The 18244-nt window shown below is 37.8% G+C and overlaps 1 protein-coding gene across 6 annotated transcripts in view; it reads right to left on the bottom strand.

The window, feature by feature from the left end:
• Positions 1-18244, bottom strand: part of Vps13b (vacuolar protein sorting 13 homolog B) — a 441647-nt gene that overhangs the window by 225619 nt on the left and 197784 nt on the right. For 3 of the 6 annotated variants that reach the window (XM_026789770.1, XM_026789769.1, XM_026789771.1), the window contains exons 25-28: positions 16506-16709; positions 2800-2971; positions 2168-2282; positions 605-671 (exon numbers count right to left, since the gene is read on the bottom strand). In XM_026789770.1, coding sequence (XP_026645571.1) covers positions 605-671; positions 2168-2282; positions 2800-2971; positions 16506-16709 — 558 coding nt within the window. The remainder of the gene's footprint in view (positions 1-604; positions 672-2167; positions 2283-2799; positions 2972-16505; positions 16710-18244) is intronic. The other 3 variants (XM_026789767.1, XM_026789768.1, XM_013354110.2) reach the window with 1 other exon arrangement.

Below are 18244 nucleotides of genomic sequence, written 5' to 3' on the forward strand. Positions count from 1 at the left end.
ACCAACATTCTTCCCCATGGCTTGAGGTAATAGAAAGGAGCAAAAAAAAAAAAAAAAAAAAAAAAAAAAAAAAAAAAAAGGAGAAAATAAAAGCAATAAGCCAAAAAGAAAAAAAAAAGTTGAAAAGCTTTTAATTCTGCTCAAGTTTGCACAGTTCAGTCTGAGCCTTTCCTAAATACAGTTTCTAGCTGTACTTTTCTCCTGCAAAATCATTGCAAATGGAAGTCATTAAAAAATAATTGCTTTCTATACACAATTATTACTTTACATTTCTAGTAAGGGCAATGGAGGATGAACTTACAAAAGTAATGATCTTAAAAAAGTCAACATGGCATTCAGAAATAATAAATATAGTAATAAATGTGATATAATCCTACCTTTGCCTTTTGGTAAGATTACTTAATTGCTACAAAAGAATATGGTTACAAAACATGAGCAGATTAAAAGAATAAGCAACTTTAATTTTTAAAATAATTTTAGAGAAAGTATAATAGAATTTATTCAAAGTTCTCATTCTGAAATTATTAGTCCTATTGCAAAGTGGAACAAATACAAACAATTTCAAATATACTCTCAAATATCAAAATTACTAAATGAATCTCACCACAGGTTTTTCTTTGCACTGTAGAAATACTCCTTCAAAATGTCCTGACTGCCAACCTTCCCCTGGCCTGGAAAACACAAGTTCACCTCATCTGTTCTCTGACGGTACACAACCAGATCAGCAGAGTTAAAGTAAGCCGCGCTCCGCTTCTGTACAGATGCACAGACGCACCGAGCAGCGCCATCAGTATGGAATTCCAATGGCTCGGCATGGGTGCATTGCTCCTAATGACAGATTCAACTGTTTTGTGTTTTTTTAATCCATTTTGTCTCTTCCACAAAATGAGAAGATAAAGAGATTTAAAATCCTTGTCTATTTTCTTAAGCCCTATATCCCTGGTGCTTAGCATAGAGCGCAGCATATAAAATATATTAATAAACATAACATAACGAATAACTTATCCATAATGCAAAATTTACATAAAATAGTAAAATTAAGAATAAACTATAGTGCAATATATTCGTATAAGAAATGACTTCAGTTCTTGCACTGATATATTACATGAAAAATCATTTAATTTTAAATACACCGCACTGGAAAAAAATTAAAGAAATAAAAATCAAATGCCAATGAACAATTCATTCTTAATATGAAAAAAGTAACTATCACTTGATTAGTAAGACAGTAGTATGACAAGCTCTACTACACAGCAATTGAAATATTTTATATTTCATAATGACAATGGGCTTGCACAAAACAATGCAGTTTGGCATAGAGACTAGACAAACAGAGGTAGTACTAGGAATACGTTTGCAGATTGTTTTCGGGAATGTAGCAGATCAATGCATGCAGAGAAACACACTGGGCATTTACAGCTACATGAGAAGCTCTTGAGCTGATGAATGTCACAAATCCATAAGAAAATAGATTTTAAGACTATTCAAAAGAGAAACTACTTTGAAATTGAAAATACAATACTATTTACAGTATTTTTAATAAAAAAAACCTTTAGATTTTATAGTATATGTGCTATGTTTCAAATTAAAAATAAAACACTGGAATTATATTATAAGCCAAATAAGAAAAATGGATTTGTCCTTTTATTTAGGGAACATTAATCACTAGATCATTTTAGAATGTTGAAAAACATCTTTATCTTCACCTTTTATGTATTACTACAAACAAATCATACTTTCATAGAATCTTAACTTCTGACACAGAGGGACTACACAGGGAATAATGTGGTTTCAGAGTAATGGCATTTGTATGAGTTACAATAAGGGAGAAGTCCCCAGCGTGTGAAGGGGCATGAGCAGGTGTTCTGCCTCAGTGTAGACTACAGAGCAAGCAATAACCAGACTTGTCAATTGTGTCCTAGGCATCTTAGCAAATCTATAACACATGGCATACACTCAAGAGGTGATTTGTAAAAGCACTAGTGTGAATATTTGTGAAGAGCTATATGCCATGTTATAAAGTTTTATTGGATAAGAATAAAAGAATACTAAGAAAACAACTTCATCTGTTAAGCATTCTCTTTGAGAGTGTAAAATGGAAACATCCTTATGGTGACTGCGCTCACAGAAAATACTGCTTTTCCTATATTTAGTCCTTGTTGTTTACCTGCTTTGATAGTGGTCAATATTGAAGCTCTCTATCTTACATTTCACTTTGGTGTACACATCCTGTACATCTATGGACGCACTGAGATCTTCTAGTTCACTGACCATACAAACCTCTGCAAAGAAACAAGTGCCATTACCAAGAGTCTCTCCTAATCAACATCCGAATGTATACTATTTTATATTTCACACTAGCTAACACATCCTGACCAAACAAAGGGTGTTAAGATTATACAAACTTTTACACTTATAAGCAACATTAGCGTCAAAGGGCCTTGATATTAAGAGAAGGCTCATGTTCAGAGAAACCACAGTTATTATTTGAATAGATGAATCTTATTAGCCAATGATCTCTGAATACTGTTAATTCAATGCAGTTATGGTCAGAGGGTAAGCCTCTCATATCTTCTGGGGTAAAATTTAATTACCAATAAGCAAAATTAGATTTTACAAAGTCAAAGAACATGTACACATAAACTTTATACAACAACGAGAGTCAATGCTAAGCAACATGCTTAAAAACTTTATAAGTGGTAATTACATCATAAAAGACAGCAAGGAAGAGTAACATGGCATTTCTTCTAAAAGCAGTAATTTTTATCTTTACAGTAGGGAGGAAAAGCACTCCTGTACCTGTGCCTTTGTTCTCCAGGTCTGGAGCAAAGAGCTTTATCGTGACTTTTGGCAGCATCCACTGCATCCAGAGGCTGACGCGGCCACTGGACCCACCGATGGTACTGGTCGTCTGTTCCAAGGTTACAGAATCTGAGAACGGGGATTCATCACCAGCTTGCACAGAATCTCCCTGTAGTGAGGAAGAGCAAGAAACCAGCAATTGTTTATGCTCATGAAAAACAGGTAAAATAAAATTAAAATTCAAAATTGTTATTTTTAACTTTTCCAAATTAAATATTCTAACCATGTAAATGATACCACTGACACATAAAGCTAAGTATTACAAACAATACTAGGCAAGTTTACTGACATAATACAGGCTCATGACATTCAGTTTTCTCCACAGGTGTATAAGGATTGGACCAATGGCTACCTCCTACCTAGAGCAAGGATTGCCAAGCAGCCCAGAGCCAAAGCCAGCGTTTTCATAAGATCACGGTCAAAGCCATAATTCACTGTCTATTTCTGCTTCAGAATGGAGATTATTAGCTGCTACAGGGAAGCTGAGACCCACGCAGCTTAAGGTATTTATCCTGTATCTCTGTACAGGAGAAATGTGTGCTCTTGACATAGAGTATTTATGAATGAATTTAGAAAAAAAATGTGACAACATGGTTTGCACAGTTTAACAATCAAGAAAATATTTTATTAACTTATTTTGGTAGACTAGGTTAGATTTCATAAAATGTTCTTCATGACTGGCACTTAGAATAATAAAGTATGAGCTTATTCAACTATATACTGAATTCTACATATGTATAAGATCCTAAATCCCGTGATATTAAACTTTTCTGTGAAAGGTTTGGTGGTTTTTTTTGTTTGTTTGTCTGGGGTGTCTTCTTGTTTTCAAAACTGTTGAGTAGCCGGGCAGTGGTGACGCATACCTTTAATCCCAGCACTCGGGAGGCAGAGGCAGGAGAATCTCTGTGAGTTCGAGACCAGCCTGGTCTACAAGAGCTAGTTCCAGGACAGGCTCCAAAACCACAAAGAAATCCTGTCTCAAAAAACAAAAAAAAAAAAAAAAAAAAAAAAAAAAAAAAAAAAAAAAAAAAAATCAACTGTTGAGTAGCCTAGAACAAAACAAGTCCGTTGATCTGAATGTAAACGGGAGCTACATAGCTTCAGTCTCAGGTGCAGCAAGGATGCCGCTGGAGACAAAGCCTCCATGCTGGGCACATAAAACCTGGATGGAAATGCATCAAATATAGTAAGTTTGTTTGTTAAAAGAGGCATTGGTTCACACATATATATCTATATCTACTTAATTAGGTTGAGTCTAGTAAGCAGTACAACATGTTAGGATAAGGACTTTAGACATCACTCATATGATTTTATAACAATTGCTTTTTCCAGAGTCCATTACCTCCTTTGTAAATTAGTTTTTATGATGATATTTATTGCTCAGAATCTAGAATAAATAAGACCATGAACATAAAGGAAGTGTATACATAGTAAAGATTTCATAAGTGAAGGTTAATTATTAACCCCAAGGCACACCAATACTAAAGAAACCCTACTTGGATATTCTGTTCCCTTTCTGATTTTGTCATTTATCTAATTTGATACACACTTTCAATTTATATATTTATAATCTCTCATGGTTCCCTGTTGATTTGAATGTCTCATACAAAATGTCTATTTTCAAGGTTATGTAAGCGTGCATGATCAAAATGCTGCTAGAATTCAGGAGAAGCCATGCAGTGGCGGTCAGTGTGCTGTTTCTACTGGAGTTGGGCAGAGCTGAAGCCACCATCTATAGATCAACCGTACCCAAAGTCAAGGGTGAAAACTAAAGCCACACAAAAGGAAGCAGAAACCATGCTCTTCCCTGCAATCGTGATGTCCTGAGCAGGTGCTTAGGAGCTGGCTACAGAAACTTTTCCCGTGACCTCGTGTTTTAGCTTAAGACCCTTCCATCAAGTGAGAGTGGAGAGCTCACACGGGAGGTGTGACAGGAATTATTAGTCAGCTCCTTGTCCCAAACATAACCAAAAGTTGTTTGCAGATTTTTCATAGTTCTCTAAAATGAGCAGACACTAAATCTACCATAGTTGAAATTTCTAGAACTTAAGAAGCCACAGAAATTTGATTTTTATCTAGTTGTCTAGCACAACATCTAAAAAGCACAAACCATTTCCAAAACAGGACTCTTTACAAAATCAAATGAATAAAGACAGCATGATGCGGCTATTACACCTTCTTAACAAAGAGCTTCTAAAACAGAAACATTCCTAACTAAATCCTCCAACTAGCAACATAGCCCGTGGGAGGAGAGGAGACGAGAAAACACCCAACTCTGATCAGGACTGAGCAGCCTACTAAGAAGGCTGAGCTGTGGCTGCAGCTTAGTAAGCACGTTTGATAAAAAGCTGTATGTCACTCCATCGAGCAGTTTCAGTTTTCTTTTTGGATTTGCGGCACCGGCTGCGATACTGTTGAACGTGCTGCTGCATTACTTTCCCTCTCTGTACCCAAAATGGCAGTGTTGAACTATTTCCCGTTCCTCGTTAGTCTAAGTCTAAAGTAAAAGTTCATGGCAAATTAACCTAAATGCTGAGTTTATTTTTCTAGGTAAATTTGTATTGATTCATCTGGAAGAACAAACACTTCAGCCCTTTATCATGCATGGGCCCTCTTCAGAGCTCAAGAGAGATCTCAGTTGGCCACACTGCTCCTCCTTCTTATCAAAATAACCCCAGCATTCCTGTTCAATCGCATAACCTCCCCAAGGGCTGAACACTTCCATTGCTGTTTGCTCTTGAGTCAGCAGTAACAAGCAGCCTGGCCTCCTGAGTCTCCAGCACCTTTGCTCTCACTGCTCCAGCAAACCTGCCTTTAAAGCAGAGAACTGAAGTCTGACACGTACTTCCCAGTTTACCATAACACAGACACAAACACAAGAAGCGAAACTGTATCTGTGGTGCTTGCACCAACATACCAGTGTATCATTCAGCAAAATTTAAACCATCCGGATCATACAAAAACTTATACTTAATACAAACAATTGTTAGACCGTATTTATCAGCACAATTAATTTCTAGTAAATTCCATATTCAAGGCATTTAAGAATAATAGTTTTGACCTACACAAACAAGCAAATAAGACAGCAACATACAGAAATTGTAAATAAAAATATCAATGACTTCCTTTGAATACAGCTTTGAATTAGAAATTAATAAAACTCAAAACTAAAATTTCAAAGTGGATACCAATAATATAATAACAGACATAAATTTAAAACAACATAAGGTAGCCTCAGATAACTATGTAAAATTGTACTGGAACATCTGAATATTTTTAAATCTATAAATAATAAGTGAAACAGCAGAGATCTTTTCTGATATGATTGTTTTAGAATAGGGGAGGCATTAAACAGAAACACTTTATTTCATGATATTTAAAGGATAAGAAGATAAACTAAATACCATGATTTGCATATTTTGAATAAAAGTTTCTCACTGAATTTGAGGATAAACTAAGGAATAAAGTAAAACTAATTTTAGGAAAATAATTATTAGTCTTAGAACAGCAGCATAATAAAAAAAAAGCTCGTACCAAATTTATCATCAAAAAGAGCTATTTGAACAAGTTGAAGCGACCCGCGATTAAGTTAAAGTCACTTAATGACTGAAAACCTGACGACAGCTTTGCTTTAACAGTTGATCACATTTTTAATTAACTGATGTCCATCTAACAACTATGAACATTAAGAGGCTATTTTTAAAAGCAATAAACCAATTTAATTTCTTGATTAATAAACAATCCTATTTAAATTTTGGGTGAAACTAGCTTCTACACATTGGTAGGTCAACACATCAGTTTCTGTTTTATGCAGAACTGGTGTTTTACGCAATTACTTGGCATTTTAGATTCTTTTTTTATGGACTTTTTAAAATATTTATTTATTATGTATACAATATTCTGTCTGTGTGTATGCCTGCAGACCAGAAGAGGGCACCAGACCCCATTACAGATGGTTGTGAGCCATCATGTGGTTGCTGGGAATTGAACTCAGGACCTTTGGAAGAACAGGCAATGCTCTTAACCTCTGAGCCATCTCTCCAGCCCCGCATTTTAGATTCTTTTCTTGCTTTATTGTCAGGGTTTTGAGACAGTGTTGCCCCATGGAGCTGACTGGAAATCACCATGTAGCCCCAACTGGCCTGAAACTCTCTATCCCTCCTCCTCAGCCAGCAGAGTAGCAGGATCACAGAGAGACAGTTATACTGTTAGAAACATCTTTTGGTTTATCAAACTTTGGCTCACCTTTCAATGGCATGCCTGTGGTAAGCAGCCCACTGAACTTCCCAGCTCAGCTTGCAACACATGTACACATATATTCATGGTCTACCTGAAATACTATACATTCTTCTATGGCCAAGTGACTAGGACTTAAATACCGTGGCTATCTTTAAAGTAAGTACCCAGTATAAGAAATGAACAAAACAGCAAAACAAAGAAAAATCAGTATCTATGTCAGTCTAAGCCCACACTGTTACTACATCTGAGTAATCAAGCACGCACCTGACATGCACGTACAATAAAGATTGGTTTCACACTGCTCACTCTTTCACGAAGCAATCTACTATGCAATCAGTGAGGGTAAGGCTCGGAAACCATTGCTTTAGCCTCTGGACACTTCTTTAAGTACCAAAGAGTCTCTTGTGGTATAGGGCCTTAACCACTGTAAGGAAACTTCAGGAACCTCCTCTGGTGAAGAACAATCAGTGAAATTTTTTTAATTCACCCAAGGAAACATTCTGCTATGCATAAGAGAAGGTCAGATCTAGCTAGATGTGGTGATGCATGACTTTAATCATAGCACTTGGGGGGCAGAGGCAGACAGGTCTCTATGCTCCAGGTCAGCCTGGTCTACACAGTAAATTTGAAGCCAGCTAGGGCTACATAGTGATAGCTGACAAAAAAAAAAAAAAAAAAAGATTTGATAAAAATGTAATCGAAAGTTTCTCTCCTGCCTACCAGTTCCAGAACAACCACTCAGAGGCTTGATTTTATTCATAAATCCACAGCTGATGGTTCAGGCTTATTAACTAGCTTTTACATTTAAATTAATCCACATTTTTATCTAGGCTTTGCCACATGGTTCTGGCTTGTTACCTCATTTTTTTACATGTCTTGCTTCCTCAATAGTTGGTTGGTAACCCTCAGACTCCACCCTCCTTCCCCCTGCATCTGCACTGGGATTTCCCGCCTGCCTCTATTCTGCCTTGCCATAGGCCAAAAGAGCTTTATTTATCAACCAATAAGAACATATTCTCAGCATACAGAATGAGCATCACAAAGCATAAAAATATAAAATAATTATGTTTAAAATGATTAAGGATAAAAAAATTTAAATTACAAACTCATATGCATAGGTTTATGTATTTATAAAAAATATAGTAACATAAACATCTACTTGTATCTGTAGGCTATGTTTTATGACAACTGAGATTTAATTTCATAACTATAAGAATTGATTATTTCAACATCTACATATTAAAACAACATCTATATATTATATAAATTATTTCACCAACTATATATGAAGAACAGTATGTTAGAACTCATTCTGTACTGGGCTTAAAATATATTGGGACTATTGTAGTGATAAGATAATGGACAACGGATTACGTTAAAAAGTTTGTATGCCACATCCAATAAGAACCTGAAATAATCACTGTTTAACAAAAATACTTCAGAGACAATGGAAACTGTGCATCTAGACAATTTTATTTCTACTTATAATATTTAACAATACTTTAAATTACAAAACCAGCATAAATATAGAAGCAATATGAAAACAGAAGAAAATCAAGGCAAACTTTTCAGTGTTTTAACTCTGTGTATAGAATCCCATTAAAGCCAAAACAACGTGATAAATTTCCCTTCACAATAAAGAAAATGGTGAAAAGTTAAAATTGTATTTAACTTTGCAATATTGCCTAATTTTTTAAATGAATGTAAAATCAAGTTAGTGCTGAAAGTCCTAGTGAGAGCAATTTGGTAACAGAAAATAAAAATCACCCAAATAAAAGAAGAAGTAAAAGCGTGGCCTTTTGCAGACAATCGTGCACATAGAGATGCTTATGGGAAGTCTTTGGCAGCTAAGTGTGTGTTCTTCAAGGACGTCACCTTCTACTCTCATCTCTTTTAATCCATTTAATAGACTGGACTTCCAAAAGAGGAAAGCTAACGTGTGTATATTTAAATAATCCGAGAATAATGCTGAGTGGGGTATCAGTTATATAGTAAAGAGCAGCACACCAATGTGGTCAGCAACAGCTAGGCATCTGAGTGAAGACCGGATTTTTAACACTCAGTAATATTTGTGGATGACTAATAGGAAATTCAGGTCTAAGCTGGTTGTGAGATATGTTCCCATTACCCCAGAACTTAGGATTCAGAGGCAGGAGGATTGCAACCAGACATAAGGACAGCTACAGTAGACCCTGTAAAATAAACAACAGGTGTGGTTTCTAGGAACATGCACTAAGGAGAAAGAAGACCATTCTCTTTCGTGGTCCCTTTCAAAGCCTGCGTCCTTTGTTCCCTAAGGGTGTCACAGTCTCTCTTCCTGACAGTCTTCCATGTTAACTTGTTTTCCTTAGCCCAGCTGTCAATCAAGTGTCTTTTCAGTTGAGATTAATTTGTAGCATAGGGAAACAGAGAGCTCGTGGGAATTTTCTCATCAAAATCATGCTTCCACAGAATAGAACAAAAGAAACACTTCCAAAGCAATTTCAAAAAAAAAAACCAATAATATTCTTTCTACAAAAATATTGTTATTGGGAAGGAAAAAGTTTTGTTTTGTTTTTTTTTTTTAAAAAAAAATCTAATGTGGTGGCACACAGCTTTAACCCCAGCACTTGAGCATCCAGGAGGCAACAGCCAGAGCACTAGCTTAGTCTCCACAGTGAGTTCTGGGGATACGATGGTGAGAACCTGCAAACTTTAGCTCCTTCCCCCCAAAGAAAAGTCAAAAGAAAGGTAAAAATTAAATATACAATAAATCCCAGATATAAAGGGCTAGTTTAACATTTGAAAATCTATCCATGTTTAATTAGTCACCTATAAAGAGTTATATAATCTCAACTGAATAAAATCAAATATTGCCAAGTGTGGTGGCATATGCTTTCATTTAGTCCTTGCAGAGGCAGGTGGATTTCTTTGAGTTCCCGGCCTACCTGACTTAGGTAGCTAGTTCTATACCAACCAGGACCATCTACTGAAACATTGTTTCAAAAAAAAAAAAAATGAAAAACAAAACAACCACATAACCAACCAAAAAACTCAAAACAACATCAAAAAAACCACCACAAAAACTGAGGAATAAAATCAGTAGAAAACACGTCATCCCATTACAATGACAAGCAGAATTTGGCCTACACTAAGTAGGTCAAAAACAAAAATACTGCAGCATAACGTGGTACGGTAGTGGTACTGGAAGCCAGGATATACTTAGAAGTGCAATAGGATAGCTCAGCCTGGAGGAAAGGTGTCCTGACAATGGGGAAGCCAGGCTATGTGAGGCTGGGGTGTGGTGGGAGATGTCTCCCTGCAGAATATAGGGATCCTGTTCCTCTCCTGGAGAACTGCTACAGCTGAGTTCTGCTCTGCTCCCTTACCAGAGGATCCTAGCAGAGCTGTCTGTTTCTTCCCTGCCCTAAGATGTTTCTTCTGCTAATACTCTGCTAAAGAGAAGCCTCCTGCAGAAATGTAGTAATCTTTTCCGGGCTCTGAGGGAAAAGTTGTTACTTCTTTTCCGCTGGCCTTGCTCAGCCTCTCAAGGAGTCCTAAGCAAGGTTCTGCTGTTCTGCTCAGCCGTGCTGACGTCCCCTAGGGAGCCTAGCAAGGTATTTCAGCTCAGTCCCCTAAGGGACATCCCAGCCAGGTTCTTCTGCTCTGTGCTGACTAATGAAGGTTGTAATCCAAGACTTGGGAAGGAGTCGTCCAGGAGAGTGGCTGCCTCTGCCACATAAGGGCTGCTCTCAATTGAAGGGGGTGGAGAGGCTTATATAGGGCTTCTTAGGGGCAGAGTCTTCCCAGGGAGAAAGGGGATTGGTTAATTTTCCCTGCTTAGGGATTGGTCAGTTTAGCTGGTCAGGGGCAGAGATGACTCTGTCTTCAAGGCCAAACTGTGTTTCTTTCACTGGTCCTTTTTAGCTTTTTGACTCTAACCTTAGGACCAGGATATATTTCTTTCACTGGCTCTAACTCTAGGGACAAAGTGTGTATCTTTGTCACTAGGCTCAGAGCCAAGGCACCATGTCTTTAGTCCTGGGTTCAGGGATAAAGATCTTTCTGTACCTGGCCTAGGTCTCAGAACTAGGATGTGTTTTTTCCACTGATTTTGGGTTCAGACTCAGGGTGCTCAGTGATTGGTCGGTTTCCTGCCCCAATGATGAACTGTCCTTGGACTGAGTAAATAGAGATTAAAGTTTTGGAAAGCATGTCAACATTGTCCCAGGGGTCATATTTTGATGCTAAAGTATAGAGATTGTGTAATGTGATGGCAACACTGTAGACATAAACACCCAAGTCACCTATTTCCAAAGTTGTTTCCAAAGACCTCATAAGCCTAGAGTCACAGTGTGAAGCTGGCCCAGTCGCTTCGCTCTGGGTGCTGTTGTATAACTATATACATCTGAGTTCCTAGAGCACAGAATGGTGATGTTGTTCTAAAAGATCTCTGTGGATAGATCTCTTTCAACATGACAGCTGCTGTTGACAGAACTGAAACGACATCATTGCTCCTGTGGTAAGTCCTGCGAAAATCCTCTCCAGGGAGAACATGCATCCTTAGAGCAAACAGGTTCATAACACAGGGAAGGAAAGCAAGAGATCAAAGAACCAAGTACACCTCAGAGAAAAGAGATGGCTAGCTCTATTCTGCGGCCTGAAAGGTTACTAGCAAAGTCAACACAACACATTTGATCTTCTTTTTCCCTTTGATACCCATATTTTCTGACAAAACTTTGAAATACTCTTCAATATATTCAGGGTATTGGTCAGCTCTCCAATGCTACGGTACATCACCTGGGTTAGAAATAAGCAAGTCAAATGAGTGACAGAAATAAGACTACTACATTAGGGAATCAGTATTGAATTAACTAGATTTAAAGAGATTTGGATTCACTTTCTTCTCACCCTCCAATCCCTTGACTGGATGAAGGCTAACTGAAAGAGAGAAGATTAGAAATTACCACAGGAAGAATTAGCAACTTGAGAAACAGAAAATGAAAAAGATTTAAGTAAGATGGGACAAATACAAAGTTAATGAAAGAACAAGGTAGGAAGCCAGGACCTGATTAAAAGACAGGAAAGAAAAACAGAAGTTCCAAAAACAAATAGCAAAGACAAGAGACTATGGGAGTCATGTAGCCTCAAGTGGCATCTGCCAAGAAATACCTAGAACTAACAGGAAACAGCGCACACAACACCATGAATTAGACAGCACAGAGAAACAGCTATACTTGGGGACAATTGACTACAAAAGAACATTTAACTAGTAGATTAAGTTTGAGAATTTATACATTTTAGACACTGTAGTCAGCATGCAAAGATTTAAATTCCAACTTCGACACTTATTATGCTTATGACCTTGGGGAAGTTACTTAGCCCTTTAGCAACAAATTCTTCAGTTTGAAAGTAGAAATCAAATCACCCACCTCAAGTACTGACTTGAGAATGCAGAGACAATGCACGCAAATCTGTGGTTTAATAAGTACTCCCAGTGAAGTACTGTAAATCTCCTTGACAAAAGTTAACATGTGACTTAAAGCAAACAAGTCCATATTCCCAGTTCTTGCCAAAACAGGAGCAATACCAGGATTTATCCAGAAGCCAGCAGTCAATCTATGATATGCACATGTGACTTACTAAGAGATGCTTTGAAACTATCATGGTTGAAAACTACATTATTTTAAGTTAGCTTTTAATTTTCCCGAGGGACTGGATGTATGAGGAAGACTCTGGACACTAACCACAGGGCTTCCATACCAGCTCCCTGGTGCTGTCTATTGCACTGCTTCATTACAGTGAGGGAGGGTGGTGCACATCGTTAGTGCCAGCACCCTGGTGGCAGGGGATCTGTGATTTTGAAGCCAGCCTAGTCTATGTAGCAAATTCCAGGCCAGCCAGAGATGTATAATGAGACTTGGTTTCAAAAAACAAAAGGGGCAAAGAAGAATAAAATATAATAATTGTCTAACTCAATGCCTATATGTTGGAAAATAATACATATTAAGTATGTACCCATTAAAAACATGTAACTTAGGGTTGCTGAGTAGTATGTTGATAAAGTATATGAACTGACAGCAAAGTCAACACTGATCCCTGGCCTGTGATGTCCTGGAGTAGGGTTCCAGTGGACGGCGCATCAACTGTCCCTTCATGATGCGATCATCGGCAACAACCGGGAAAGGGCCGGGAGTACAAGTGTAATCAAAACATGTAGCCCTGCTCTGGGCTCACACAGTGTTGCTAATATGAAGGTTTCTGATATGGGAAAGAGCATGGGCACACTAATGACAAGAGGAGCAGAGGACCGCAGAGCTGCAGGATGCATGGTCAAGGAAGTATCTGCACAGTTTCCTGTGGCACAGCTTCTCTGCATTTCATGCTCCCATGCAGTCGCTTCTCAAGGCGAGAACAAAGTTTTATTTCTATTAAGTTGAACACACAGAGAAATTCAGGAAAAACAAAGGTACCCATTACATGGTAACTCAAAGTTAGAAAGTCATGAAGTGCATTTCGAGAAACATTATAAACCAAAGGGCATGAGAAATGAACACCTGGCCAAAAGGTGGAATTGCGGCTGAACTAATCAGACCCAGGCTGAGCCACAGCGGAAACACTCTTATAAACGGTGAAAACAATCACCATATTTTTATGTTATCCTTTACTACAGAATTATCAAGGAGATACATTTCAATTCAGGTGTGCTCACAATTCAATGTGACCACCACACAAATATTTTATTGAGAGGAAAGGAAACTTTAAGATATGTAAAACATGAATACCCAAGATGTAAAGCCAGATCCAGCCTCGCCACTTCCCATCACATGAGAACCATCTCAACCAGGCCTCCTTCATGGAGACAAAGCAGCCAAAGCATCTGAAGGAACTCCTCCGGGAGCAGGTGTCTGAGGCCTGCTTCTGAAACACTAATAGGAGACTTGGCAAATGACTGCCACTGCTTCCTGTAAGCTTTTTTACATAGTGTTTCCTGATGCTTAATTCTGGAATGTTTTGCATCAAAAGTCTTTCATTTTTAGTTTTTTTTTTGTCAAATCAAATTAATTCAAATTAATAAATCCTCTGAGGGAATTCATTACTTATCTCTAGAACAAAATCTGAGCAAAATCAACACTTTAATTTTCAGAAGAACTGACATGAGGCAGTGAAAAAAAATAATTAAAGCCGGAATTAATTTGCCTTTTGTTTCTCTAGTAGATCTAGGGATTGAACCCAGGGCCATATGCAAACTCGGCAGGTGAGCTCCGTCTGCAGTTTTAAAGTAAATGAGCAAAAGGCCTCCCATCCCTGGTGGATCTCACTATCTGAATCTCTTCCTTTTAAAAGGTCTTCAGTTCTTCTGGCCTGTTAGAGAGTAGCTCTAGTAAAAAAAAAAAAAATTGTACCCAGGTCTCATTTATTAAAATGTCATTAATTTATTAAAAATTCAAATATTATTTCCTTATCAAACCATTAATAAATTTCCCAGAAGAAATACTGTACTGGTTTCTGTACAAATGTCAATACTGTGTGTTTCTATTACCGATCACATTCGAGACACCAGGATTTTGTGCTAGTCACACACTGCATGGTTATAGCAAACATCACTCATACTATGAATGAGGGGAACAGCAATTCACAGCGGCTATTAAACCCTATAAGGTTCCTACCCTTGTAATGATTTTTAAATGTTTCTTTTCAAAGGAATATTTTCATAACATGAAGTCTCAGGGTTGACATTCCCGTGAACACTGGACTTGGCAAACCACTGTTTAAAGAAATTCTTAATCTTGCACAGAAAGTTTAATGGCCTGTACCAAACTCCTTGGGAGCCATCTTTGTCTATCAACTTGTTGCTTCACAAACCATTTTTATCCTCAGCATCCTAGCAAGTATACTACTTCAATGAGTGCCTGAGTAAAAAAACCTGGAAACAGCTACACAGTTTGCTGTGAAACGTGCCAGAGCTCTGGAAACCAGCACCGCTGAGGTTCCCGTGTAAGAGTTCACTCTTCTTCGGACAGAACGCTGTCTGTCGACCTCCTTCTCATCTGGGAGAAGAGAAAAACTCACCACTTAGGTCGCTGTGCTTCTTGAGGTTTGGCATGAACAGGAGAGAGAAGTTGGTTGTGGGGACAAGAAATTTATCTTTCCCACCTGTTGTGAAGGTTAAGAGCAGGCAAAGTGGGCCATTGGAGAAGTTCACCCTACTGCCTGATTTGTAGAATTACAGAAACAGAACATCCCAGTCCTTGAGTCCTATTGTTTATTTTGCTAGAGTGCTTTGTTTCCAGAGGAAACCACCTCTTCTCCACACACACAAAACCACACACCCACCACCCCTGCCTCAGACCAGGGCTTCTCAGCAGGGAGCGCAGCAAGAGGGCACAGGAGCACACGCTGGAAATACAAGGATAGTTTAGGTTGGTTTAATGACTAAAGTCATTTCTGACATTTAAAAGTTAGGACTTGGAGGTGATTAAGGTCCTGTGGAGAATATGTCAGTCCTGCGCGATGAAGACCGGCTCTTAGACTAATCAGAGTCAAAACTGCTGCTGATAAATATTTTGGCAAAAAATTTCATTACGTGTTTCCCCATCTTTTTATCATTTAAGCAACAATAGCCCCAGAAATTTATATAAAGGTCAAACTATGCCCGGTTCAAAACTGCTTCAGAGAATTGTACATAACAACACTACCACTGTGGCATTTAATACAGACTTATATAATTCTATCTGTAGCCTTTGCATATGAATCCTGGATAAGTTTCTTTCTAATTATGTGTATCTGACTATGCGGCTATGAATTCTAATAGTTATGCCACAACAGTCACACAGTAAAATATATATTACTGGATCTTATATTATCTTCCTTTGTATCTTAAAACTCAAGAATTTATTAAAAATAATATTGCATAAATATTCTATCATCTTTGTTTTCCTAACATTTCTTATATCTTATACTTAATTTCACTTCAGGACATTCAATGGATCAATACACTACCAAGTGTTTGTTATATAAGATAAACAATGGATCCCATCTGTCCTTACAGTGCTAAATCAAGAGCTGACTTCATGGCACAGGGAAAGGAGGAAACTGAGGACAACAGCTCAAAACCAGTAAGTTGACAATAGTAACACCCTAATTCACAAGGTGACCCTAAGCACAAATAGCAAAAAAAAGTAAAAAGATAGCCTCTTTTTCACTCAACCTCTAAGTTTCCGTAACCCCCCAAACGACTTTTCCTGCACCCCAGCCCCTGCACAGTTCAAAGGAATATAATACAGATCTTACTAGAGCCCCTTCAGGGTCTTCTCAAATCTATCAGCTTCCAAGGTGCTGAGGTCACTTTAACTTTCAACAGAGACAGAGGACTTCATCGTTATTTTACCTCTATTGGGTAAGGGATTTTTAAAAGCGCTTACCTCGGTGGTGGTTACTATGTCAGCGGACGGACTGCATGTGCTGGTGTCTGGTGGAGCTGTGCCAACACTGCTCCGAACTGGAGAACCAGGGACAGGGCCTGCCATGGTCTCTGGACAGACTGAAGATGAACTGAGATTGCCTCTCTTCTGAATCCGAGTCCAGACTTGACTTATTGTATCAGCCAATTCATAAAACAGCTGGACCTAAGCAGAAGGGAGGCGAAGAGTCAAGCTCTCAAGTACTATCTACGACCTACTAAAATACTAGATAGGAGAAAATTAACAAGCCCCAAAACAACCAGTACACCACGGTAACGATTTATTTACACTAGCCTCAAACTCACACGGTGCGGTTTGATAAACAATGCACATTTCCCGGATGGAAGCAGTGTAATCAGCAGAGTGCGCTAGGAGACAATGTAACCAATAGAACTGGCAGCAAGAGAAAGGGAGCACCGTCCTGGGAACGGGACTCCTCGGTGAACTATGGGACGATTCCTGTCCTCCTTCCCGGATAGTTTCCATACCTAAATGTTCTCAATTTTTCTGAGATAAAAAATCTGAAACATGATTTCTTTCAAGGCAAATGAAGAGAGTGATATAATATAGACTAGGAAAAGGAAAATATTACATTATGAGAATTAGAGAGATAGAAAACACAGCCAATCTACTTCCCCTGGGATATGTCATTCCAATATTCAGAGAAAGAGGAAAAACTGTTTAACTTGCAAATTGTTTGACTGAGTTCTAAGATATTTATACAAGATTTCATAAATAAGCATTAATCACGGAATTTGTATGAGAGCATACTGGCATACACTGTGTAAAACAAGCCCAGGGGTACTGCAAACACAATACATAAGCAAATCCACAGCTGGGTACCATACTCTGATGGCCATTTTTAAAAAGTGAAATTCTCCTATTTATAAAAAGTTTCAGCCCCAGGACACATCCAGATGCCGAGGCTGGCTCCTCACATGGCAGAACAGACGCATGGAAATCCTGCTGCCAATGCCTCCTTAGCCAAAGCTGGGTGTGCTACACCATGTCCTACTGCTCCTTGTGTAAGGAGTTCTGAGACCTTGGGTCATGAATGTTTCTTGTTTTAAAATGATCCAATGGCTATAACTACTAAAAAAAACTTCATAAAAACAATACTTCAAATCATTTTCTAATTGACTTTAAGAGAGATTTTTCTCTTAAACGACTTTGCTGCAACCCAAATCCTTGAGAATCATTGGTTTTCTTTTTGTGAATAAGAACTGTCTAGCAAGGGAAGCATTAACCAAAGGAAATAAGTCCTACTCCTGAGGGTTGAGGATTATTTACTCAAGAGGCACAATACCGTTTTTATTGTTACTATTTCTAATTCCTTCAACTTTTATGTTTCTTAAACAATGTAAAAGCACATTATGTCTAACCTGGAAAACAATGACATAAATCTCAAATATAATTTTTTTTCAAAGAAAAACTTATTAGCACATTGCTTCTCCTCCCAAATAAAGTAAACATTTTGAGGATAAATGATGATTTTTCAACCATAGAGTTGAATTGAAGCATTGAGAACTAAAATCACAACAAAATTAGACTGTGTTATTAAAAAGTCTAGCTAACCATTCTAAATATTACTGCATAGTAACAGAAACTCTGATTTTCTAATGCTGAGAATAGAAAATTGAAATCCACTTTGGTAGTTTAGAAAAGAATATATATATATATATATATATATATATATATAT

The sequence above is a fragment of the Microtus ochrogaster genome, unplaced genomic scaffold, assembly GCF_000317375.1.
Source record: "Microtus ochrogaster isolate Prairie Vole_2 unplaced genomic scaffold, MicOch1.0 UNK29, whole genome shotgun sequence".
Classification (NCBI taxonomy): Eukaryota; Metazoa; Chordata; class Mammalia; order Rodentia; family Cricetidae; genus Microtus; species Microtus ochrogaster.